Source organism: Monodelphis domestica, chromosome 1, assembly GCF_027887165.1.
Source record: "Monodelphis domestica isolate mMonDom1 chromosome 1, mMonDom1.pri, whole genome shotgun sequence".
Taxonomy (NCBI): domain Eukaryota; kingdom Metazoa; phylum Chordata; class Mammalia; order Didelphimorphia; family Didelphidae; genus Monodelphis; species Monodelphis domestica.
This window is the reverse complement of record NC_077227.1, coordinates 257,598,063-257,618,466: the sequence shown is the minus strand read 5'-3', so window position 1 is coordinate 257,618,466 and position 20,404 is coordinate 257,598,063. Positions and strand designations below refer to the sequence as shown.

The window sequence follows — 20,404 nt, the reverse complement described above, 5'->3', positions numbered from 1 at the left end:
GGTCAAGAGCTCCAAGAATTCTGAGCTGATTATGTTTTTCTTTTCTGTTTTAGGTTAAATTATCTACCCAGGACACCTTAACTATAAGATCATTGTACCCTCTTGGGAAATATGAAAATAACAGGAGGTAGTCATTGACTCTTGAGTTGAGCTTTGTAACACCCTTTTAACGGTTACAGGATTTGGAAGCTGAATCAATGTTATCGGATGAGTTAGAGTCCAAACCAGAGGTGAGCTTAATCTGGGCTTATCTTCCTTCTTTGGGCTATAGCCTATAATTCATCCTCAGTTTATTAGTTTATTAGAAGAGGTTTTCTTTAGGGATTTTAAATTAGTGCTCTATATTATCTCCTTCACAGAGAACATTTATATCTGTATATACTAGAAATAATTCTGGGTAATTTACAATGACAAAATTTACATTGTTAGAAGTGTTCATGTTGACAAGAACATCCCATATCCTTTTTTATGAATTCATAAATGTATGAACACTACAGACTGTAAGCAATTTTTGTTAGTTAGTTTTTTATTGATGGTTATTGATCTGTTGTTGCTATTCCTGTTTAGTGAAGTCAGTGGAATCTCAGATTTGGGAGAGGCCAACCATGCCTTCCAGTCCTTTTTTTTTTAAGCCCTTACCTTCTGTCTTAGAATCAATACTAAGTATCAGTTCCAACACCAGAGTTTTATGGGCTAATCATTGGGGATTAAGTGATCATATAGCTAGGGAGTGAGCAGGTATGAGCAGGTATGGTTAATGAGATAAACTATTAAGCCTTAACAATGATGCCTCCACTTTTTGGTACATATAGAAATTCAGGTGGCCAGTCACAGCACCCCTTCGTTTGAATGCTATCTCTCTTTTCTTCCCCTTCCAGCTGCTGGTCCAGTTTGTTCAGAACACGTCCATACCATTGGGACAAGGTCTGGTGGAATCTGAACCTAAAGACATCACTTGTCTGTCCCTGCTGCCTGTTACTGAGACCTCAGAATGCAGCCGGCTCGTGTTACCAGGTAAATTTACAATCACAAATGGATGAACAAAATGGTGATAGGTGACAGAATTAGCCAGTCAACAAGCATGTGTTGTGACTATATATGCCTAGTGCTGTGCCAAGGACTAGGCACTGGAAGGGGTTTAAACTGTTATAGGGTACTCAATGAATTGAATGGGTATAGTGAGGAAAGCCTATCTCTATGGTAACTGATAAATGGATATAAAAAACTAAGGAAAGAGGAAGAAGCAAATTTGGACCTTTTAAAGCTGGACTTGATATTTAGATCTCATGTTGCCATGGCATCTTAACACTTTCATCATGGTATTTTTGGTGTAGTCTTACCCATTAGTACAGAAGGGTACTTTATTCTTTTTGCTCATGAAGAAGAAATCTATATAGCATTAGATAGTGCTGTGTGATGTAGAATCTACTTGGGAGCTGACCAGATTTTTCCTAAATAACCATCTCTCTTGCTCCTGGACTCCACCTGTGATACTTGAGTGGGGAGGAGGCAGACAAATAGGCTGGGGAGAGAGGCATTTGTCAACTCCAGACTCTTTGATGTTTGACACAGGAAGTACCCTAGCCAGATGGTTCCTATAGAGAACATGTACTCAAGGGATTGCCAGCCTTTTGGCGCAGAACTCCTTTTTAACGTTAAAAAAAATACATAATAGTAGTTGTACCATTACTTTTATTATCTGAGAAAATAAGTTGCAAAAAATATTATAAATTCGGTATTGTTTTTAAATGAATTGATTGTAATTTCTGAATTGGCATCTGCAAACTTAAAAAATAGAAATATGTAGAGAAAGAAAGACTTTTATTTAGTATGTAAAAGATCTGTTTGCTTAATTATTCTGTAGAGTCAAGCATTATTAGGCACATACTCTGTGCTAGGCACTAGGAATACAAGAAAGGTCTCCAGAGGCCCACATTTTCATGGAAGTAACAACACTCAAAAAGGTGTACCTACCAAATATATACAGTGTAAATGGAAGAGGAGGTATTAAGAATAGGCTAGGAGCGGGCTAGAAATGACTTTTGCAGAAAGTGGTATTTGAGTTGAGTCTTAAAGGATCCCAGGGAGGTCAAGAGGTGGAAATGAGGAGGGAGAACCTCATAGGCTTTGGGGGACAGCCAGTGAAAAGATATGGAGTAGGGAGATGTATTATCATGTTTAAGTAACAGCAAATAGGCCAGTACTCAGGTACAGGTAAAAAGACTGGAAAGGTAGGAAGAAGCCACGTAGCAGAGCATTTTATATTTGATCCTGGAAGTCATAGAAATTAGTCAGAGTTGAAGTAGGGGATATGGTCAGGCTAATACTTTAGAAAAATTAGTTTGGCAATTGAATAGGGAAGAGACTAGAAACAGAAAGACCAACTAGGATATTATAATAGTCCTGGTATGAGGTGATAAGGATCTATATTGGGGCAGTAGCTATGTGTATGGAGAGAAAGTAAAATGTACAAGATATTGTGAATCTGAGTGACTGAAAGAATGTTGACACCCTTGACAATAACTGGAAAGTTGGGAAGAGGATAGATTGTAAGTCGTGGTATATATTTTCTTTGAGTTAAATAAAACTTAAAATAAACTACTTGATGAACATGGATTTATGAATCTCTTGAGATAATAATAGACTCAATTGCCCACAGTTTGGGAACCACCGATTTGATCTAATTCTTATTTTACCAATAAGGAAATTGAGTCCTGGAAAGGGGTAAGTGATTTGTGCAAGGCAACACATCAGAAAGTTATAGAGCCTTTCCTAAAGTTCCTTCCAGACACTACTAAAGAGAACAACCACTTCTTATGACCCAAATTTGAATCAACACTATCAGTGTCTTAATGGAAGTATGCTACTTTTTTTTTCTTTCTGAAAGCTTCAATCAGAACCTCTATCTAAAGCATACTTTTAAAGGTCCTGTTTTAAGGCATTCTTTCGAATTAAGAGGATTGGATTAGCTAGAACTTTGATGTTTTGTCAAGTCACTTTTGTTTATATTCATAAAGATTACATTTGAACAATTCCAGGTCCATTCAGTTCATTATATTTGTTAAAGATTTACTGTTTGTGAAACATACCTGGTACTATGGAGAATTATAAAGGAAATGGTAGTCATAGTTCCTGCCCCTGTATCAAGGAGAATCTATCCTATTTGGAATGGTCCTTTTAAAAAGAAAATTAGACCCAGACTTGGAGATGAGAAGGGCCTGGCCCCAGCCACTTCCTTAACAGTATAACCCTGGGCAAGTCACTTAATCCCAATTGTCTAACCCTTCCTGCTCTTCTACCTTGGAACTGATAATTCTTAAGACAAAAGATAAAGGTTTAAAAAAGGTCTTGAGTTTTTTTAAAAAATCTAGAACCTATTCCCATAAACCATTCTATAATACTTTATTTTTATTCTAGGCAAGTTTTTTTTCTTCCTCTGTAAACTATCCCTATGCTGCAATCTATTAGTGAAAAGATGAAGAAATAGCCAGTAATGAAAAGGGCCATCTTGTTAGTACTATTCACTTTGGATTGGCACAGTGCCTAGTACATAAGAGATGTTTTGTAAATGTTTATTGATTGTTTAATAATCAGAATAGTATAGTGAGAACTGGGTTTCAGTCCCAGCTCTGCTAATTGATATGTTTCAGCAAGTTATTCAATCCTTTAGCTTCAGTTTTCTTTATATATAAATTGGGGAAGATTATATTTTGTTCTTGTTAGTTTGTAGTCTTATTTAGAGATAGAATAAATTATGTGTAAAGGAACTTTGTAAATTCCAAAATGCTATGTAAACGGCAGTTGTTATTGTTAACTGACATCTGTATTTATAGGTACAGACCTGACCATTGGAGAGGGCATTGATTAAATGTATGTATTACATAGAGCTGAGAGGAATAGCTAAACATGTTAGTTGACGCAATCAGGATTTAGAGTGAACTTAAAAAGTAAGGGAATGAAATATAATAGAGAATAAATGTTTATTCTTATACTTCCTGACTTGTGTTTTAGAGGGCTTTAGTTCAATATGAATTTAGTATAAATCATAAAATGAGATAATAGTTATAAAGTGATTTGCAACCTTAAAGTGCTATATAAATACTAACTTCAGGAAAACAGTTTCAACCTAGTATGAAGAATTTTGAGTTGTTCAGGCATGGAAGGAAGTATTGTGATTGCCAATTCGGAGTCAGTGCAAGTTTTCACACAGAATGAATATCATGGAAGGGATTCCTCTATTAGAGGGGGGCCACTACTTTTTTAAGGCCCTGATCTGAATAAACTGAATTTATGAATTTTAGTATTTTATGACACCTGTTTAAAGTACATGACTATGAATGCTAAATCTGGTTAGGTTCATAATAAAAGCTGTTGACTACAAATTTGTTATTTTATATGGAATACCTGTGTACTACTATTTTTCAGTGATACTATTTTCCCTCTTTATTTGGAAGTGAAGTGCAAGAATACAAGAAAGGGGACAAAAATCTTTTGAAATTTTAACCTGCCTTTGTGTAAATGTGACACCTACTTGTGCAAATCACTTAACCTGTCTGTCTCAGTTTCCTCAACTGTTAAATGGTGATAATGTAAAAGAATACTTAACATAGTGCTTGGCACATAACCTAGTAGATTCTCTCTCTGTGTCTCTCTGTGTCTGTCTCTCTCTCTCTCTCTCTCTCTCTCTGTCTCTCCTCACCCTCTATCCACACAGGAAAAACCAAGGAGGTAAAAAATACCTTTTGTTTTATGACGTGTAGTTGGATGGGAAAACTATAAAAATCATCCACTAATATATGTATCTTGGAAAGACACTGCAAATGGAGAGTGAATTTGGCCTAGAATTGATGAGGAGGAAGAAAGCAGGCTTGGTTGTCTTTGGGAAATTACAAGGTTCTTTTATTTTCTTCATGTTTCTCCCTGAAACAAACTTTAAATGTCAACATTTTTTCAGAGTTGTATAGCTCAGAGTTTTGGAATGCTAAAATTTCTGAAGACTTAAAATTGAGTCTTTCTCAAAGGGTAATTGATATGTGCATGGTGGGTATGAATAAGTTACAAAATATTACATATGTTGTATGTACGGTTTTAAAGGGTGACAAAAAAAAAAAACAGAAAAAATATGGGTTCGTGATATGGTGAGAGTGAGAAATAGCCAATGGATGGCTCACATGCTCCATCATTCTTGCAGTGTCAGGAGAGAGTGAGGAAGGCTCCCAGCATATTAGCCCATGGGAATAGATGGACAAGAATAAAACAAAATAAGCAGGCAGGGATGGGTTTTGAACTGTGTCACTGGAGTTAAAACTACTCTCACTGATAAGATCACAGATCTATTTGGGTACTGAATATTTGAAAGGAAAAGGAGGTTCTATATGATCTTGTGGTTGAGGTCAGCAGTAGTTATATCTTGGCTCTGGACTTTGGTTCAGGTTTGCCATCATTTGCCTGTCCCTCTCTTTTTCCCTCTCTTCCCTCCTCCCTATTCCCCCTTTCCTCTTCTTTTTCTCTTCCTCTTTATACAAGTACAAGTTATGGGTGTGTAGATATATGTGTGTACACACACATACTTGTTTCTTTGTCTTCCCTTTCTTTTTCTTTTCTTTATGCCTCCCCTGTTCTGTCCTCCAGCTTTTAAATTCCCGTTGTTCAGGGGTAATTCTATTTTCTAAGACATAAAGAGTCTCAAAATATGAAAACTTCTGAGAATAAATATTGATTGTATTGAAGTTTCAGGACCATTGCCTAAGCTTTTGTTTTGATTCTTATAAGCACAATATTTTTTCCTCTTAGAAGAGGAAGAAAGTTCTTTCTAGCATTTTATAAAGATAAACCCTGAGGACTTTTTATTCTGTGACAAGTGGCTTTCCTGGAAATCCATCTCCTGCCACCAAAAAGATGCTGAAAAAGCAATGACTTCTATATCTCTTATTTACTTGTTTAGGCTTAGTGTGAATTCAAGCTTTAAGATTTCTTAAGCTTCCATTTGTTTCCTAGACTACCATTGTCTTTTCTGGTTGCCATTTGACCTAAGTTTATTATCTGCCTGGTTGAGACTTTTGGGGGAGAAGAGACTTTTTAAAGAAATGTCCTGTTAATGAGTTGATGCTCATTTTACTAATTTTTTTTTTTTTTTAGGAAAGAACAGCACCATTGAATTTAGTACATCAATTGACTATATTCTATAATATGAGCAGTATAGTGAATAGAGTGCTGAACCTGGGGTCAGGAAGATCTGAGTTCAAACCTTGCCCTAGACACTTATAGCTGTGTGAGCACAGCTGGGCCAATCAGCTAATCCTGTTTGCATCAGTTTCCTCATCTGGAAAAGGAGCTGGAGAAGGAAATGGCAAATCATTCCAGTATCTTTGTGAAGAAAATCCTAAATGGAGTCATAAAGCATTGGACACACCAGGAACAGAATGACTGAATAACAACAGCAAAAATTCTATAATATTTACAAGTTATTCTGTTGTAATTAAAGATTCTATAGGTGCTATTTATTCTCCTCATTTTGCCAGTGATTTATGGTTTGAGGAATCTTGCCTTTCCTTTCTGGGCCAATTTTGTAAAATAGAGATGATGCCTGTTTCTGCCTGAAACAGAGGAATAATTAGAGAATTTTAGATAAGGATAATGGATATAACAGTTTTGAGCTCCTTGGAAATAGATGCTATGTAAAGTGGTAGTATTTTTTCTTTACTAGATGATACTCCAAGTCCTACCTGTAAGGAGGTCCCTTCTTCTGCTGTTTTGAGAAGCCTTCAAGTGAACCTGGGCCCTGACGGAGAGGAAACAAGGTCACATACTGTACAGAAGTCTCCTGAGCTTTTATCAACTCCAGAGTCTCCTAGCTTGTTGCAAGACCTTCAGCCAAGTGACAATACTTCTTTTATCCTTCTTAACCTAACAAGAGCAGGTATCTTTTACCCAGTCCTCGTCTCTGCTTCTAAGAAAAAAAAAATTATGGATTATGTAATATGTCAGATACCACAGGGAAAGAAAACTATTCCTATTTTCTATCTGCGACAGTGTAATCTGGTTTGACTTAATTTCTAGTCTTAGCCCCTGACTGATTTTTGTGTGGTTTTGGTCAAGTGGTTAATAACTGCTTTAAGTATATAAAAATGGAAGAGATTTTAAGAGATTATATTAGCCTGTCTCCTACTTCAAGGTAAAATTTCATGAAAATTATCTTAAACCTACAGAAAAATTCTATAGTTGCCCTCAGCATTCCTAATCTAATGGTTATGTTCTTTGTTAAAAAATACATCCAAAGTACTTGAGTTATCTAAAGGCAAAATATTATTATCTGGATAAGAGAATATGCCTTGATGTAAAAGAGAGGTTTCCATTTGACCTCACTATGTTTCTAATACTTCTGTTTTTTCCAGGGCTGGGCTCCTCAGCTGAGCACTTAGTATTTGTTCAGGATGAGGCAGAGGATTCTGGGAATGACTTTCTCTCCAGTGATAGTGCTGACAGTAGCATGCCATGGTTCATCCGGGTTCAGGAGTTGGCTCATGACAGTCTGATTGCTGCTACACGAGCACAGTTGGCAAAGAGTGCCAAAGCCAGTAGCAATGGTGAGAATTTTTTCTTTCCTACTCCATTATACTATATAAAGGGATTTTGACTTTGTTGTGCTTTGTTATTATTGTTGGGCCTATAAACCCATTTGTTGTATTTGTCAGATTGGATGATTTGGGTGGGAGGATGGATGGGGGGGGGGGGGGAGTTAAAAGAGAGATTTGTTAAGGAGTAGGTAGGTGGCTGAAGTGGATTGAGAGCAAGGCCTAGAAATGGAAAGCCCTGGGTTCAAATTTGGGCCACTTCCTAGCTATGACCTTGGAAGTCACAACCCCCTTGCAGCCCTGAGCATTCTTCTGCCTTGGAACTAATACATAGTATTGATTCTAAGACAGAAAGTAAGAGTTTCTTTTTTTAAAGGGGGGCTTCCATATTTACTTTTCTGGTTCTGTCATTTCTTTCCTATTACAGGGGAAAATGTTCACCTTGGTTCTGGTGAAGGGCAGCCAAAAGACTCTGGGTCTCTCCCTCACCTTCCTCAAGAGGAGAAGAGGCTCCAGTGCACTGTCGAGGGTTGTGATCGGACATTTGTGTGGCCAGCACATTTCAAGTACCACCTAAAAACCCATAGGTAAGTTTGAGATAATAACAGACTCAAGGTCAAGGAAGCATAGAAGATTTTGAGTGGACATTGCATGATATACAAATTGAAAGAAAACCTGGGAACTAGCTTATTTTTGATGTCAAATTTTTTTGCTCTTTAGTGGAAGGGATTTCCCCCTTGTGTGTGGCACATAAGAGTTGGTTATAGAATTCAGAGTATTCTACTTTGTCTTGAACTGTTTGTTATTTAAAATGTGGCAGAGAACAGAGGGTTCATTTCTTGATTCCAGCAGATGAACCCACTTGTTTCTTTCTAAAAAGGAATGGAAATCTTGGTCTTTTCTAGTTCTTTTCTCTATGGTTTTGACTAGAGTAGAACAGTAAGTGGGTCACTTCTTTTGCTCCATTTTATAAAGGGGAAGACTAGCTGATTTGACAGTCACAGTGATTGAGCACCCATTGGCTTTAGCATCCTCCACTAAAGGAACTATAATGGTACCAAAGGAACAGAAGCCTGACTCCCACTGTCAGGTAGTTTGCATGTTAGCAAGAATACAAACATGGATATAAAAGTAACATAAGACATCAACCCCAGATGGAAATTTGTACACACCCAAGTACTGAAGTGCTGGGATCTCTAAGAGAAAAACTTTTGTATAATTATTGCTCCTCTGGTTATTATTTTTTTTTTTGCAGGAATGACCGTTCTTTTATTTGCCCTGCTGAAGGCTGTGGGAAAAGTTTTTATGTGCTTCAGAGACTGAAAGTACACATGAGAACTCACAATGGGGAAAAGCCCTTTGTATGTCCTGAGCTGGGATGTGGCAAGCAGTTCACTACTGCTGGAAATCTGAAAAACCACCTTCGAATCCACACAGGTGTGTGCCCTGCCCCTTACCAACCAGCCTACAGATCAGCTCTTTATGAGAGTGAACCATTTACATTTATGGGACCTCTTCCCATTCAGGCAACAAATACTTAGTGAGCATTTTCTATGTGCATGGTCACATGGTGGATACAAAGTGATGTGGGCATGGTATAATGCAAGCCACCTAGGAAAAATAGTCAAGCAACCAAATGAGCAGCCTTGCCTTTTACATACAGAAATAGAAGACATAGTCCCTGCCCTTGAGGAATACTCAATATACTTCTTCATTTCATTCAATGTTATTTTATTTTCAGTTCCAAGTTCTCTCCTTCTACCATACACTGAGAAGGCAAAACAAGCAAATCCATCACCTTCTATGTGTAATGATTCAAATTAAATGTCAACATTATATACTTTAATGGGATCCTCACAATATCCCTTAGGACACATCATATAGGTGTGGACCAACTTTAGGACAGCCAGAATTAGTTCAAAGGTCAAACCTGCCTTTCACTGTACCTTGAATACAGTTGTCAAAGCTTGCTTTCATCTTTGACTCTTCTTTAAGGGTCACTATTGCCTCTGCTCAGCAAAGGGAACATTTTTGCTTCCTTTTTGGTCCAGCATGGCAATTCAGAAAAGTGTCTGTCTCTATCTCTGTCTCTGTCTCTCTCGATCTCTCTTTCATTTTACTTACCAGTTACATATAATACAATTGATATTTTCTGAGGGCAGTTCAGAATTATTCAAAACCCTCTTCTGTGTTTCAAGTTATGTTCTTTATAAATACAGCAAGTATGGGCATCTAATGATCAGCATTCCTTAATAAATTCAGTTTGTTATTGATTGACTACAATATACATTGTATTGTGCTAGATATTGGAAGTTAAAGTCCTTGTCCTTAAGGAAAATATTTAGTGCTGGCTATGTAGAGCATTATCCTAGATGTATAGGGGGTTACAAAGAAATAAAGTATTTTTGCATTTGAAAAATTCTCTTAACTAGTTTGGAGTGTAAATCATATACAAATTAAAAGTTGAATTATACTAATGAAGTTATGTGCTACTAAGTAGTATTCTTATTCCCTAATGTATTCTTCCTTTTACCCTCCCTTCTCTTTTCCCTCCCTCAGACCCCTCAGAACAAAATCAGTCTATCCTTGGAACTTCTACTTTGTAGCTCCTAAAGGAACACTTGTTCTCCCTATCAGAGGGAGAACTCATACAGTTAATATTATAAATTTGCCTTTTTAGATTTTCCTGCACTCTTGCACTTAAATTTCAACATTCCTACTTAGATTGGGAATCCTTAAAGTTCTCTTTCATTAAAGATCCCTTTTTACAACCCCTGTAGAATTATACTCGAAGTTTGGGAGGATAAATTTTTTTTCAATTATAAGCTTATATCTTTTGCTTTTTAGAATATTATACTATAAATCCCTTCTCCTGTTTAGTAATCCCTCCCAGATCTTGTATGATCCTGTTTGTAATCCCTTGGAACTTGGATTGCTTCTTTCTGAATGCTTCTAGTTATTTTTTTCTTTGAGGTGGGAACTCTGGGTTTTGTCTGTTACATTCTTGGAACTTTTTGTTTTTACTTTCATGAGGTGTTGCTCCTTAAAAATCTGGTATTTTATCTATGGCATGGAGGTAAATCTGGAGTCTCTCAGATAGTATCAGTAAGGTAGCAGGTCTAATTACCCAGTTAGAAAGGTTTTTAAGGCTGGACCTAGTGGCAGAGCTTCATACCTTTCAAGAAGATGCCAGCCTAGCTAAGTTTGGAGAGGCTCATTCCTGGGGAGTTAGGTATCAGGTCATTCCTCTCCCCCAGCACTAAATCAAGGTAGGATGCTATGTCATGGAGGCAATAGGGAAAGATCATGGTTGGACTATATTCTGCATAAACAGAAGCAGGATCTGCACTGATGAAATTGCACTTCCTTGAAGTTAGTACCAATAAATGATAATCATAACTTTTATCACATTGTATATATGCGAGCAAATTTCATCTTTGCAACACCTTCTAAGTTAGGTACTGTTACCTTCATTTTGTAAATAAGGAAAACTTAGATTCAGAAAAGTTTAAGTGAATTGTACAGCATCAAACAGTAATTGTCAGAAATGGAATTCAAACCGGTGCTTCACAAGGGTCATCTAATTCCTTTATTGACACACAAAGATTCTAGTATTCAGCGCTATTACTTGACATAGACATTTAGTGACAGAGCTGGTGACTTTCTAGTATTCTTTCCACTATCCTATGGTGTTGCTTTTTTTGTGTGTGCATATAGAGACCATGAAATGAACAGCACAGTCAACACTATTTAGGGTGAAAATATAAAAAGAGAAGAAAATAAAACCAAGGACAAAACCTAAAATAACAACAATAGTTAAGGAATGGATGAAGGAAGAACTATTAAGAATCATAAAATGAGTGATTATTCTTAAGAGAACAAAAGCAATGTAGCAGCATAGAAAGCAAAGGAAAAAAATTCCGAAGCAGTTTTAGGGTCAGTAAATGTTAAGGCGACACAAAAAAAGTCAGTAGAGTTGAGGAAAAGGTAATTGGTTGGCAACTATAAAGTCGTTGGTGACTTTTAGGAAAACAGCTTAAGTAGAGTGGTGGGGGTGAAAGACTTGGCAAAGGAGTAAGATGAACTGGCTGACACTTTGTCTGTGAACTAAAAATTCCACTATAGTCTAGGGTACAAAGATCCCCCCCCCCCCCCCCCCCCAATTAATCTCTATTCTGAAGGGAACAAATAGGCTGACTTATCCAAGAATTGTTTGAAAGGAAAGAGAAGCAGGATGTTAGTTTAAGGGGGAGTGCTTATAACCAAAGTAGTTAAAAAAAAATAATTATCTTAAAAATAGGAGAAACTTAGGCCCCTTTTCAGGGGTCCAGGATTTTATTCTTTCCAAATTATGTGTAAAAACAATTTTTATATTTGTTTTCTAACATTTTGAATTCCAAATTTTCTCCCTCTTCCCCCTCCCTGTGATAGCAAGTAATTTGATAAAGGTTTTATGTGTGCTATCATACAAAACATTTCCATATTCTTCATGTTATAGAAGACATAAAAAACAGGCATCTTTGAAAACAATGGGAATAACCTAGGCGAGTAGAAGAGATTGTTAGATTTTAGAGACTAAAAGAAATGGACATAGCTTTAGAGCAAGAGTTCTTAAACTGAATTCATGGACCTTTTTATTTTTAAAATTTCAGATATTTTTCATATAATTGATTTCTTTTGTGATCTTATATATTTAAAATATTCTGAGAAGGGGTCCAGAGATTTCACCATTTTACCCAAGGAATTTATGAGCAAAAGAAAAAAAGGTAAGAATAGGAAAGGAATCCTTTTTTTTTCCCCCTTCCAGATAGGAAGGAAGGAATTGGTAGACCTGAAACCATACTTTTGAATTAGGTAAGGAAGGAGAGTATAAGGGAACTGCTAAGAGATGATGCCATTTGTTAGAATTATGCATTTAAGATGGAAGATGGAGGCCCTGAAGAGAATGGAAGAAGTTAGGAAGAGCCATTTTGAGTTGTGTAATAATAAATTCCCCAGGGGAGAATATTAAAGACATCAGAATAACTTTGAGGACCAAGTTGAAACTAAGTAGCATGAAGAAGGATTTAAGAAAATAGTGAGTCACTGGCAACACTGATGAATGGCTTAGGGAGAAGAGAATCTGTGTGTCTGTTTTCTCATTCTGTGTTTTGAATCTCTTCCCTCCTTTCCTTTCTCCAGGCGAGAAGCCATTCCTGTGTGAGGCTGAAGGCTGTGGACGTTCCTTTGCTGAGTACTCAAGCCTTCGGAAGCATCTCTTGGTTCATTCAGGTAGGATTGCCTTTTGTATTGCATGTAGCAGTACAAAAGCTGGTGGAAAATCAAAAGGTGGGAGGTTATGAGGGAAATCTGCCAGAAAAATGACTGCTACTACTTTGGTGTTGCCTTGATGAAGTAAACAGAAAGGCTTCATAAGATTTCTTGGATTTGATTGTCAACCAAGATGAAACATGAGTTGTCCCCAGGAAGTCTGGTTGAAACTCTTGGACTTGACTGTCTGCTCTAGGCTGCTCAGTGAGAAAATTAAAATAGCATTAGTTTGCATTTATTTGATCAGGGTGCTATACAAATTCCAGTTAGTCCTGCCCTCTAGGGGCTGATGTTCTCATTCTTCCAGCGCATGTACACAGGGATGCTTTCAGCTCACATGAATGCAGAGAGCCTGATATGATCAGCAGCAACAACAATGTTACTACTTCCTGGTAAGGAGCAGTGTGATGTTCTGGCCTGTCAGTTAGTATCCTCCATTACAGCAGCTTCTGGTGCTTCTCACAATTGAGTTTATAGGCCATATTCCAGGAGGTGTAAGATTATAAATGTGCTACTACTGTCTCCCCCAGGAGAAAAGTCTAAAACCAATTTCATTGACCAAAAAAGCAATGAACTATCTCTTGTTCTGGAGCTTAAGTTCCCTCTAACCCTGTCAATTTGCTCCTTCCATGCAGATGATCTAGTCTTCCCTGCTAAAGACATCTTTCAGAATATATGGAAATACTCTACAGCATACAGGCAAAAATGATGATTTTTTCCCCCACCCCAGAAAAGATCTCCAAATAACTTAAAGTCAGGTACAACCCAGGGGAAAAAAGTTTTCTCTCATTAGAGGGAATAATTTTCCTATGGATATCATAACTTCTTTCACCAGAGTTTCATTACCAGTGAACCTTTTTATTTAACCCCTCCTCTCTGGACCTTCATTTGTTGGTCTAGAGTCTCTCCTGCTATCAAAAATATACCTCCTTATATTGCCTCCCATGCCTTACCTGTTCTCTGTTTCAGGCATGAAGCCCCATCAGTGCCAAGTTTGCGGAAAAACTTTTTCTCAGAGTGGGAGCCGGAATGTGCATGTGAGGAAACATCACTCAAGGATGGGAGCAACGGGGAATCGAGAGCGAGAGCAAACAGGTGAAGGCAATGGGGATGAAGGAGCGAAGTCGTTTAAATTTAAAATACCAAGACACTCACCTGAGTCTAATTGATCTTGTTTTTCTGATTCTCTTTTGCTCTCTTTGGCAATGTGATTAGAATCCCATGGTTTTTACTAGAGGAAGAGTTCATATCATTGCTCTCATTTCCCTCTGGAGTTGGGATCTTTTCTGTTTCCCTTTAGATGCAGCATTCTTTTTCACAACTTTAACTAGGCAACATATCATATCCTTCATATGGTTACCATAAGCAGGGGTTTCCACCTCTGTAGTAATCCTTTGCCCAAAGTTTTCACCCTTGTTTCCTCTGACTGGATGAAAAGGGAATTGGCATTCATGAAGTAGATCAGCTGGTCTTCCTACATGAAAATAGAAGCTCTTTCTCTCTTCAAGGAAGTGAGGAATGATGATAGACTCGATACAATTCCTACTTGTCTTACAGCCTTCTCTCTCTCTGCAGCTGAGCCGTTAATGGGCAGCAGTTTGCTTGAGGAAACTTCAGTACATAGTAAAAGCCTGGTGTCTTTAAACTCACAGCCCAGCCTTGGGGTAGAGTCCTTGCACCTACCAGATACTAACACCATCCTGGGAGTAGAGGAAGGTAAGACCATGGGGTTTCTTGTGTCTTTTAGGGGAGAGAAGGCCAGGTGGAATTATGGCCAAAATGAAGAGTTCTAGCTAGGCTCATTCCTTTCAAATCTCTTCTGCTATCAAAGGCTCTTGTAAAACAACTGAACATTATATATGATCTATTCACATTTAGGATATGTAAGATCTGTCATTGCCAGTATCATAAAGAAGGCTTTTTGCCTCTCCTAATCTATGGTTGGGAACCATTGGTCTGTATTCTGGGAGTCTTGACCAGTTCCCATCTTGTATGCTAGGCATTTGATGAATTTATTTAGTAATGGAGCTAAGCAGATTGATGTATAGATTTGAGTATAGGAAGTATAGATGGCCTTCAGAAGATGGCATAGGAGGATGATATGGGCTAGAATAAAATAAATGGTACCTTATTTCCCTGCCCTAGAATGATTTCTGACATTAGAATGTTATTAAAACAAAGGCATGTGCAAACTTTACCTCTTCACTTCAGTGTGCCAGCAGACTTTGTAGTGAAGTGACAAGACCTCCAGATTAAGAGCCAGGCCCTGGGTTCAAATCCTGACTCTACCACTTATCTATGTGATCATAAGCAAGTCACTACCCCTCTCCAGATCTCCACTTTTCTCACCCATAAAATGTAGGCATTGGACTAGATCTTCTAAAATTCTTGTTCAAAACATGCAGTCCTTCTTTCCTGGAGACCAGTCTGATTTCAACCTAACGTGTAGTGCTATACCTCCTCAGGGTTGAGCTAGAAATGGATCAGCTTTATGATTTTCTGAATAGTTTAGGTCATAACATCAATAATAATAGCTCACAATCATATAGTACTTTATAGCTTGCACAATATTTTTCTGATAGCAACATTGTTCTCCTAATGCTTTCTTACCCTTTCAAGAATTTAATTCCCTTATCAGGTTCGTGCCTCACTTTTTGGATATTTTATAGATTTCTCTGCCCGGATCCCTTTTCTTTCTGTGATTCCTTGATCTCTTAAATTAGGTGCAGAGAACATCTTTTTTCCATTTCTTCAAAGGCTTATCACACATATCTTCTACATGATTTTCTTGGTATTTGACATCCGTTCCACTAGCTTCCTGTGATATAAAACCATGTATTCCTTGCCCCTCAGCTAAGAAAAACACTTCCTTTGATCTTAACATTATGTCTTTTAGTCAAACACTCTCCTTTGTATAGAAGTTTTACTTAAGATCAAAAGCCAGTTTCTCCGGCCCTTGAAAAATTATCCAGGAGCCAGCAAGCATTAAGTGCCTGACTCTGTGCTTACAAAAAATAGAGGTTCTAGTCAGAACCTCTATATAGAGTATAGTTGGGGAAAATAAGATTTACATAGATAAAATAGTACTAAGCTATATTAAATTGTGTGGTATGGATGAAGAGTGGGAGATTGGTGTGAACTACATAAAAATTAGAAGGGGGCAGTTAAGTTGCTCAAGTGGATAGAGAGCTTAGGCCTGGTAATAGAAAGGACCTGGGTTCAAAATCTGGCCTCAGACATTTCTAGCTATTTGACCCTGAGCAAGTCACTTAACCCCCATTGTCTGGCCTTTACTGTTTTTTTGCCTCAGAACCAATACTTAGTTTTAATTCTAAGACAGAAAGTTAAGGGTGTTTTGGTTTTCTTTTAAAGGAACATTAGAAGAGAACCTTTGTGTAGAATATAGAAATCCTCAAGGCACAAATTTTTGCCAGTCATGATCTGTTCTGTGGTGAATAAATAAGCTTTTGGTTTCCACAAATAAGACTACTGGATAATTAAAACACAAAATATGGAAATTCTGTGGATATCAATTTACCATCCACAAAGAAAGGCAAAAGATATAAGGAAGCAGAGGAAATATAGCAGAAGTATTGACCTCTGCTTAGTGTCTCTGGCTCTTTTCAGTGAAGGTTTCACTCATATAATTTTTTAATAGAAGATATTTAATGGGATTTTAGGTACTTTCTTAAAAAGGTCAATTCTGATTCCTTTAATGAGGATCTGGATAACTTTCTTCAGTGTACTCTTGGTATATGTTTTAATTTCAAGTTAGTTTGAAGGTTGCATATATAACATCTGCGTCAATATGCATGTTTGCACTTAAAGATATAACAATCTATTATCTAGATTTTCTGCTCAGCTTTAAAAAGGAAATTGCCATTAATCATAACCTAAGTGATCATTTATTATTTGTTAGCTAGTAAACTGCAACTATGATTTATAGGAGTTAGACATGGTTATGAGAGTAGATAGGAACAGATAAAGTGTGGTGTGTTAGGATATAATAGTAATAGTAAGTAATAAAATTAAGAGCTACAATGCTGGGAAATGCTTGTAACAACACTTCCCTTACCTTGCCACACACTCTAGAGGTTGTGACATGAGGATAGTGGGCTCCTAATCTCATGGCATCATAACTAACTCACCCAAGAAAGGGAAAGAGAAAAGAGGAGTACCCTGGTTATAACCTTTTTTACTGGAATTTATTCTTAAAATCCATCTCATCAACCTGCTCAGGACCCCTCTTCAGAACATGTGTTCTGAATGGCAGATCTTGTTCATAATCTGTGTAATCTGGAAACCGGATGTCTCAGACCACTCAAACTGGACATGGTTGCAGACTTCTGGCTTGTGTATTTTATGCCTACAAAATAAAAGTCAGAACTTTGGCTTGGGATTTTGGTCAAGATTTTTTTTTTTTTAATTTCTTTCTGCTTAAAATCATAGATCTAAAATACTATCAACAAAGCAATGGGTTCAAATCAAGAAAACATCTAATGCCCAGTGGACTTATGTGTCGGCTATGGGGGGTGGGGGGGAGGAAAAGTAAATGATCTATGTCTTTAACGAATAATGCTTGGAAATGATCAAATAAAATATATTTTAAAAAAATAAAAAAAATCATAGATCTAGAGCTAGAATATCCAAAATAATTCATTCCAGTTGCCTCACTTTACCAGTGAGGAAACTGAGATCCAGGAAGAGGTTCGGTGGTTTGCTCAAGGTAATGGCTAGTAAATAAATATAAGCAACAGAATTTGAACCAAGGTCTGCCTTACTCCAATCACTCTCTTCAGTGCTCCATGTCCTGCTGCTACTTTTACATGAATGAATTTGGGTATTATTCCAGAACTTAGAGCTTAGTTTTCTTTTCACCTAAAGTCTCTGCCAAGAAGCTCAGTGCATTTTTTAAAGGGAAGTGTCCTTTACTAGCTTTTCATTAGTCCTTTTGTGGATCAGGTGTGTGTGTGTGTGTGTGTGTGTCTGTGTCTGTGTCTGTGTGTGTGTCTGTCTGTGTGTGTGTCTGTGTGTCTGTGTGTGTGTGTGTCTGTGTGTGTGTGTCTGTGTGTGTGTGTGTGTGTCTGTGTGTTTCATTCTTTCCCCAGTAATACATTTTATTGTTCACAGAGGTGCTTGCAGAAGGAGCGTCACGTTCCTTGTCTTCAGCGCCAGAGGTGGTTCTGCCACAATCACATCATCTGGTGCCCATGTCTACTGGGAGACAGTCATATGAGGTTTCTGCCTTATTACAGTAAATTTATAAGAGGTAAGATGGCTGAGAAGTGTTTAGAGTGCCAGTTTACTTATCTTCTCAGGATCTTGTCTGACAGACATGGAGACTAGTTAGTTCTCTAGCTTGGAAAACACCACAGAGGTAAAAATGAGGGAAACTTGACGTTTTGTTACTTCAGTCTTGAAGATGATGGCATATATCTCAGCTAAGCTAATGCTATTAGATTCTGCCTATCCATCTGAGTGGCATTATTTTCCAAAGTGGAAGGGTTGGCCAATCAGAATTGGTATTTTAATTCTTTGAATTGGCATTTTACTTCCTTTTCCTCTTATACGCACATATATATACTCTGTGTTGCCGGTATTCTCTGTTTTGTAGAAAAGAAAATAATATCCAGGGAGGATGTGATATATGCATGCCTCCTAGGACCTGGATAGGAATAGAGGCAGGAATTTATAATAAACCAGAATTGGTCATCTGTTTAACTGTCTTTAGGAGGGTGGCTGCTGACTCCAGAAGTTTATCTTTTGGTACATAGACTGACTGGTTAAATGGGTAACTATTATTCAAAATAAGAAAAGGGTTTAGGGATGAAGACATGATTTTAATTCATTTTCTTTCTCTTTTTTCTTTTTTACAGTTACTAAAGCAAGGTGGTATATTAGAAAGATGGACATCAGAGCAAGTCTTAATTTTTAGAAGAACTCGCTGTATGCTTGAATCCTAAGTGCACACAGTTGGGATACAGGATACTTTATTTTGGTCTGCTAGAGCCGAAATGAAACTGGGATGCAGGCTTTGACTCTGGCCTTCTTTCATCTTCCCCTTGCACACAGAATGAATGTGGGAGTGTTCACTGCTTTGGGGCCTCTTCACATTTACCATCTGATGCAGAGGAGGAATAAAGCACTGAATGTGAACTGGTTAACTGTCTTTCCTCCCTTTGCATTTTGGGGCTGACTTCTCCTGAAGGTGATTTTTGTTTTAAGTTTCAGCTAACGTGGGATGTTACTGTTGATTGGAGGAAAACTTTTTTTTTCATCCTGCCTCAGCTGTCTTTTCACATGGATGAATTCAGTTCTGCCTACCAGACTTCTCCAGGAAGCTGAGATTTCAAGATGCCTTGTTGCTTTGGGGGACGGGGTGTTAGCAATTCTAAGTGATCTTCCTTTTGATCACTTAGCAGGAGTTTTCCCCCCACTGGGCTGCAAATATAAAATTTACTTGAATCCCCCTTGGCCCTGTAGGGCTGAGATGCCATTTTCTCCTACCCACCTCCACTTGGTCACTTTGCCCCATACTGTTTTCTTAGTTTCTAAACTTATGGTAGCATGTTAAAGAAGATTTTTAATTTAAAAATCAGATGATGAGCTTCATTTGTTTTATCTTTAAATAAACAAACCAACAGCCTAGTCCTTTTTTGTCTCCTTGTTTGGGATGATACTTATCTTCTTTATTAGCATGGGAATAAATGCCATAATCTAGCCTCTTTTCTTTCAAAAGGGCACACACTTATTCTCTGGGCTCAAGATAACCAAGCAGAATTGTACTCTGAACAGTGAGAACTATGTGTGAAGTCTTCATCTCAATTCCCTCATCTGTAAAATGAGGAAACTGGGGAAGCTAACCTAAAAATCTCTAAAATTAGATTGTAGAAGGAAAGTTGGAGGGGACTTTCAATGCCATCTAGTCCAGTTCATTTTACCACTGTGAAAATCAGCCCAGAGTTACAAAATGATTTGCCTTAGCTTACCCAGGTAATAAGCAGCAGAGCCATAACTGAACCCAGATCCTCTGACTCCAATTCCAGTCCTTTTTCTGCTGCATCACTGCTTTCCTTGAAATGATTGAGCACTGACAATTCAGGAAATTTCTGAACTTCAGAGATGGCATCTGAAAAGATCAGCCCTAGTATTCATATCCTCCCTCAATAGCATGGAGCTGAAGACCAGATCTCCCCAGCTCCTGGAGGGGTTTAGGGATGGGAAAGAAGTACTTTCCTGCTGTTTCAGGAAGATAGCAATGGATATTTCTAATATTTTTAAATGTCCCTTTCTATAGTAAGAGAAAATCAAAACTCTGTGCCAGACATCCAGCCATAGACAGTTCTCTAATTTCCACCCTCACCACTCCCTATCTCCCTTGGTAGACACAATCATTCCAACTTGTATTCAGGTGACTTCCATATTTACATTTTTAGCCTTACTGCCTGCCTATAGAAGGTCTCTCAAAGGATGGCCCACTGGCACCTCAAACTAAACATGTTGAAAAACTGATTCTATCT

General features: G+C 37.7%; 2 protein-coding genes across 4 annotated transcripts in view; both read left to right on the top strand.

The window, feature by feature from the left end:
- Positions 1-189, top strand: part of PTGR2 (prostaglandin reductase 2) — an 86,989-nt gene extending 86,800 nt beyond the window's left edge. The window contains exon 11 of the mRNA XM_056810689.1: positions 54-189. The gene's annotated coding sequence lies outside the window, so the exon portion shown is untranslated. The remainder of the gene's footprint in view (positions 1-53) is intronic.
- On the top strand, positions 91-19,532 carry ZNF410 (zinc finger protein 410). Of its 3 annotated transcripts, none has more exons than XM_016427080.2 (11): positions 91-230; positions 879-1,014; positions 6,707-6,919; positions 7,395-7,586; positions 8,002-8,161; positions 8,830-9,011; positions 12,756-12,845; positions 13,854-13,979; positions 14,460-14,600; positions 18,015-18,153; positions 18,761-19,532. In XM_016427080.2, exons 1-10 carry the CDS (start codon positions 198-200, stop codon positions 18,140-18,142), a joined length of 1,401 nt encoding a protein of 466 aa, XP_016282566.1. In that variant the 5' UTR covers positions 91-197; the 3' UTR covers positions 18,143-18,153; positions 18,761-19,532. The 3 variants fall into 3 exon arrangements, with proteins under 3 accessions (XP_016282566.1, XP_016282571.1, XP_007472914.1); XM_016427085.2 differs by having other exon boundaries at positions 6,690-6,919; XM_007472852.3 differs by lacking the exon at positions 14,460-14,600.
- The last annotated feature ends 872 nt before the right edge of the window (positions 19,533-20,404 follow it).

What these genes read in the sequence shown, in the direction of transcription:
- ZNF410 (XM_016427080.2), top strand. Translation starts at nt 198, where the DNA reads ATGTTATCGGATGAGTTAGAGTCCAAACCAGAG. An exon ending in TCTTAACCTAACAAGAGCAG is followed by an intron (nt 6,920 to 7,394) that starts GTATCTTTTACC and finishes TGTTTTTTCCAG; the next exon opens with GGCTGGGCTCCTCAGCTGAG. An exon ending in CCACCTTCGAATCCACACAG is followed by an intron (nt 9,012 to 12,755) that starts GTGTGTGCCCTG and finishes TCCTTTCTCCAG; the next exon opens with GCGAGAAGCCATTCCTGTGT.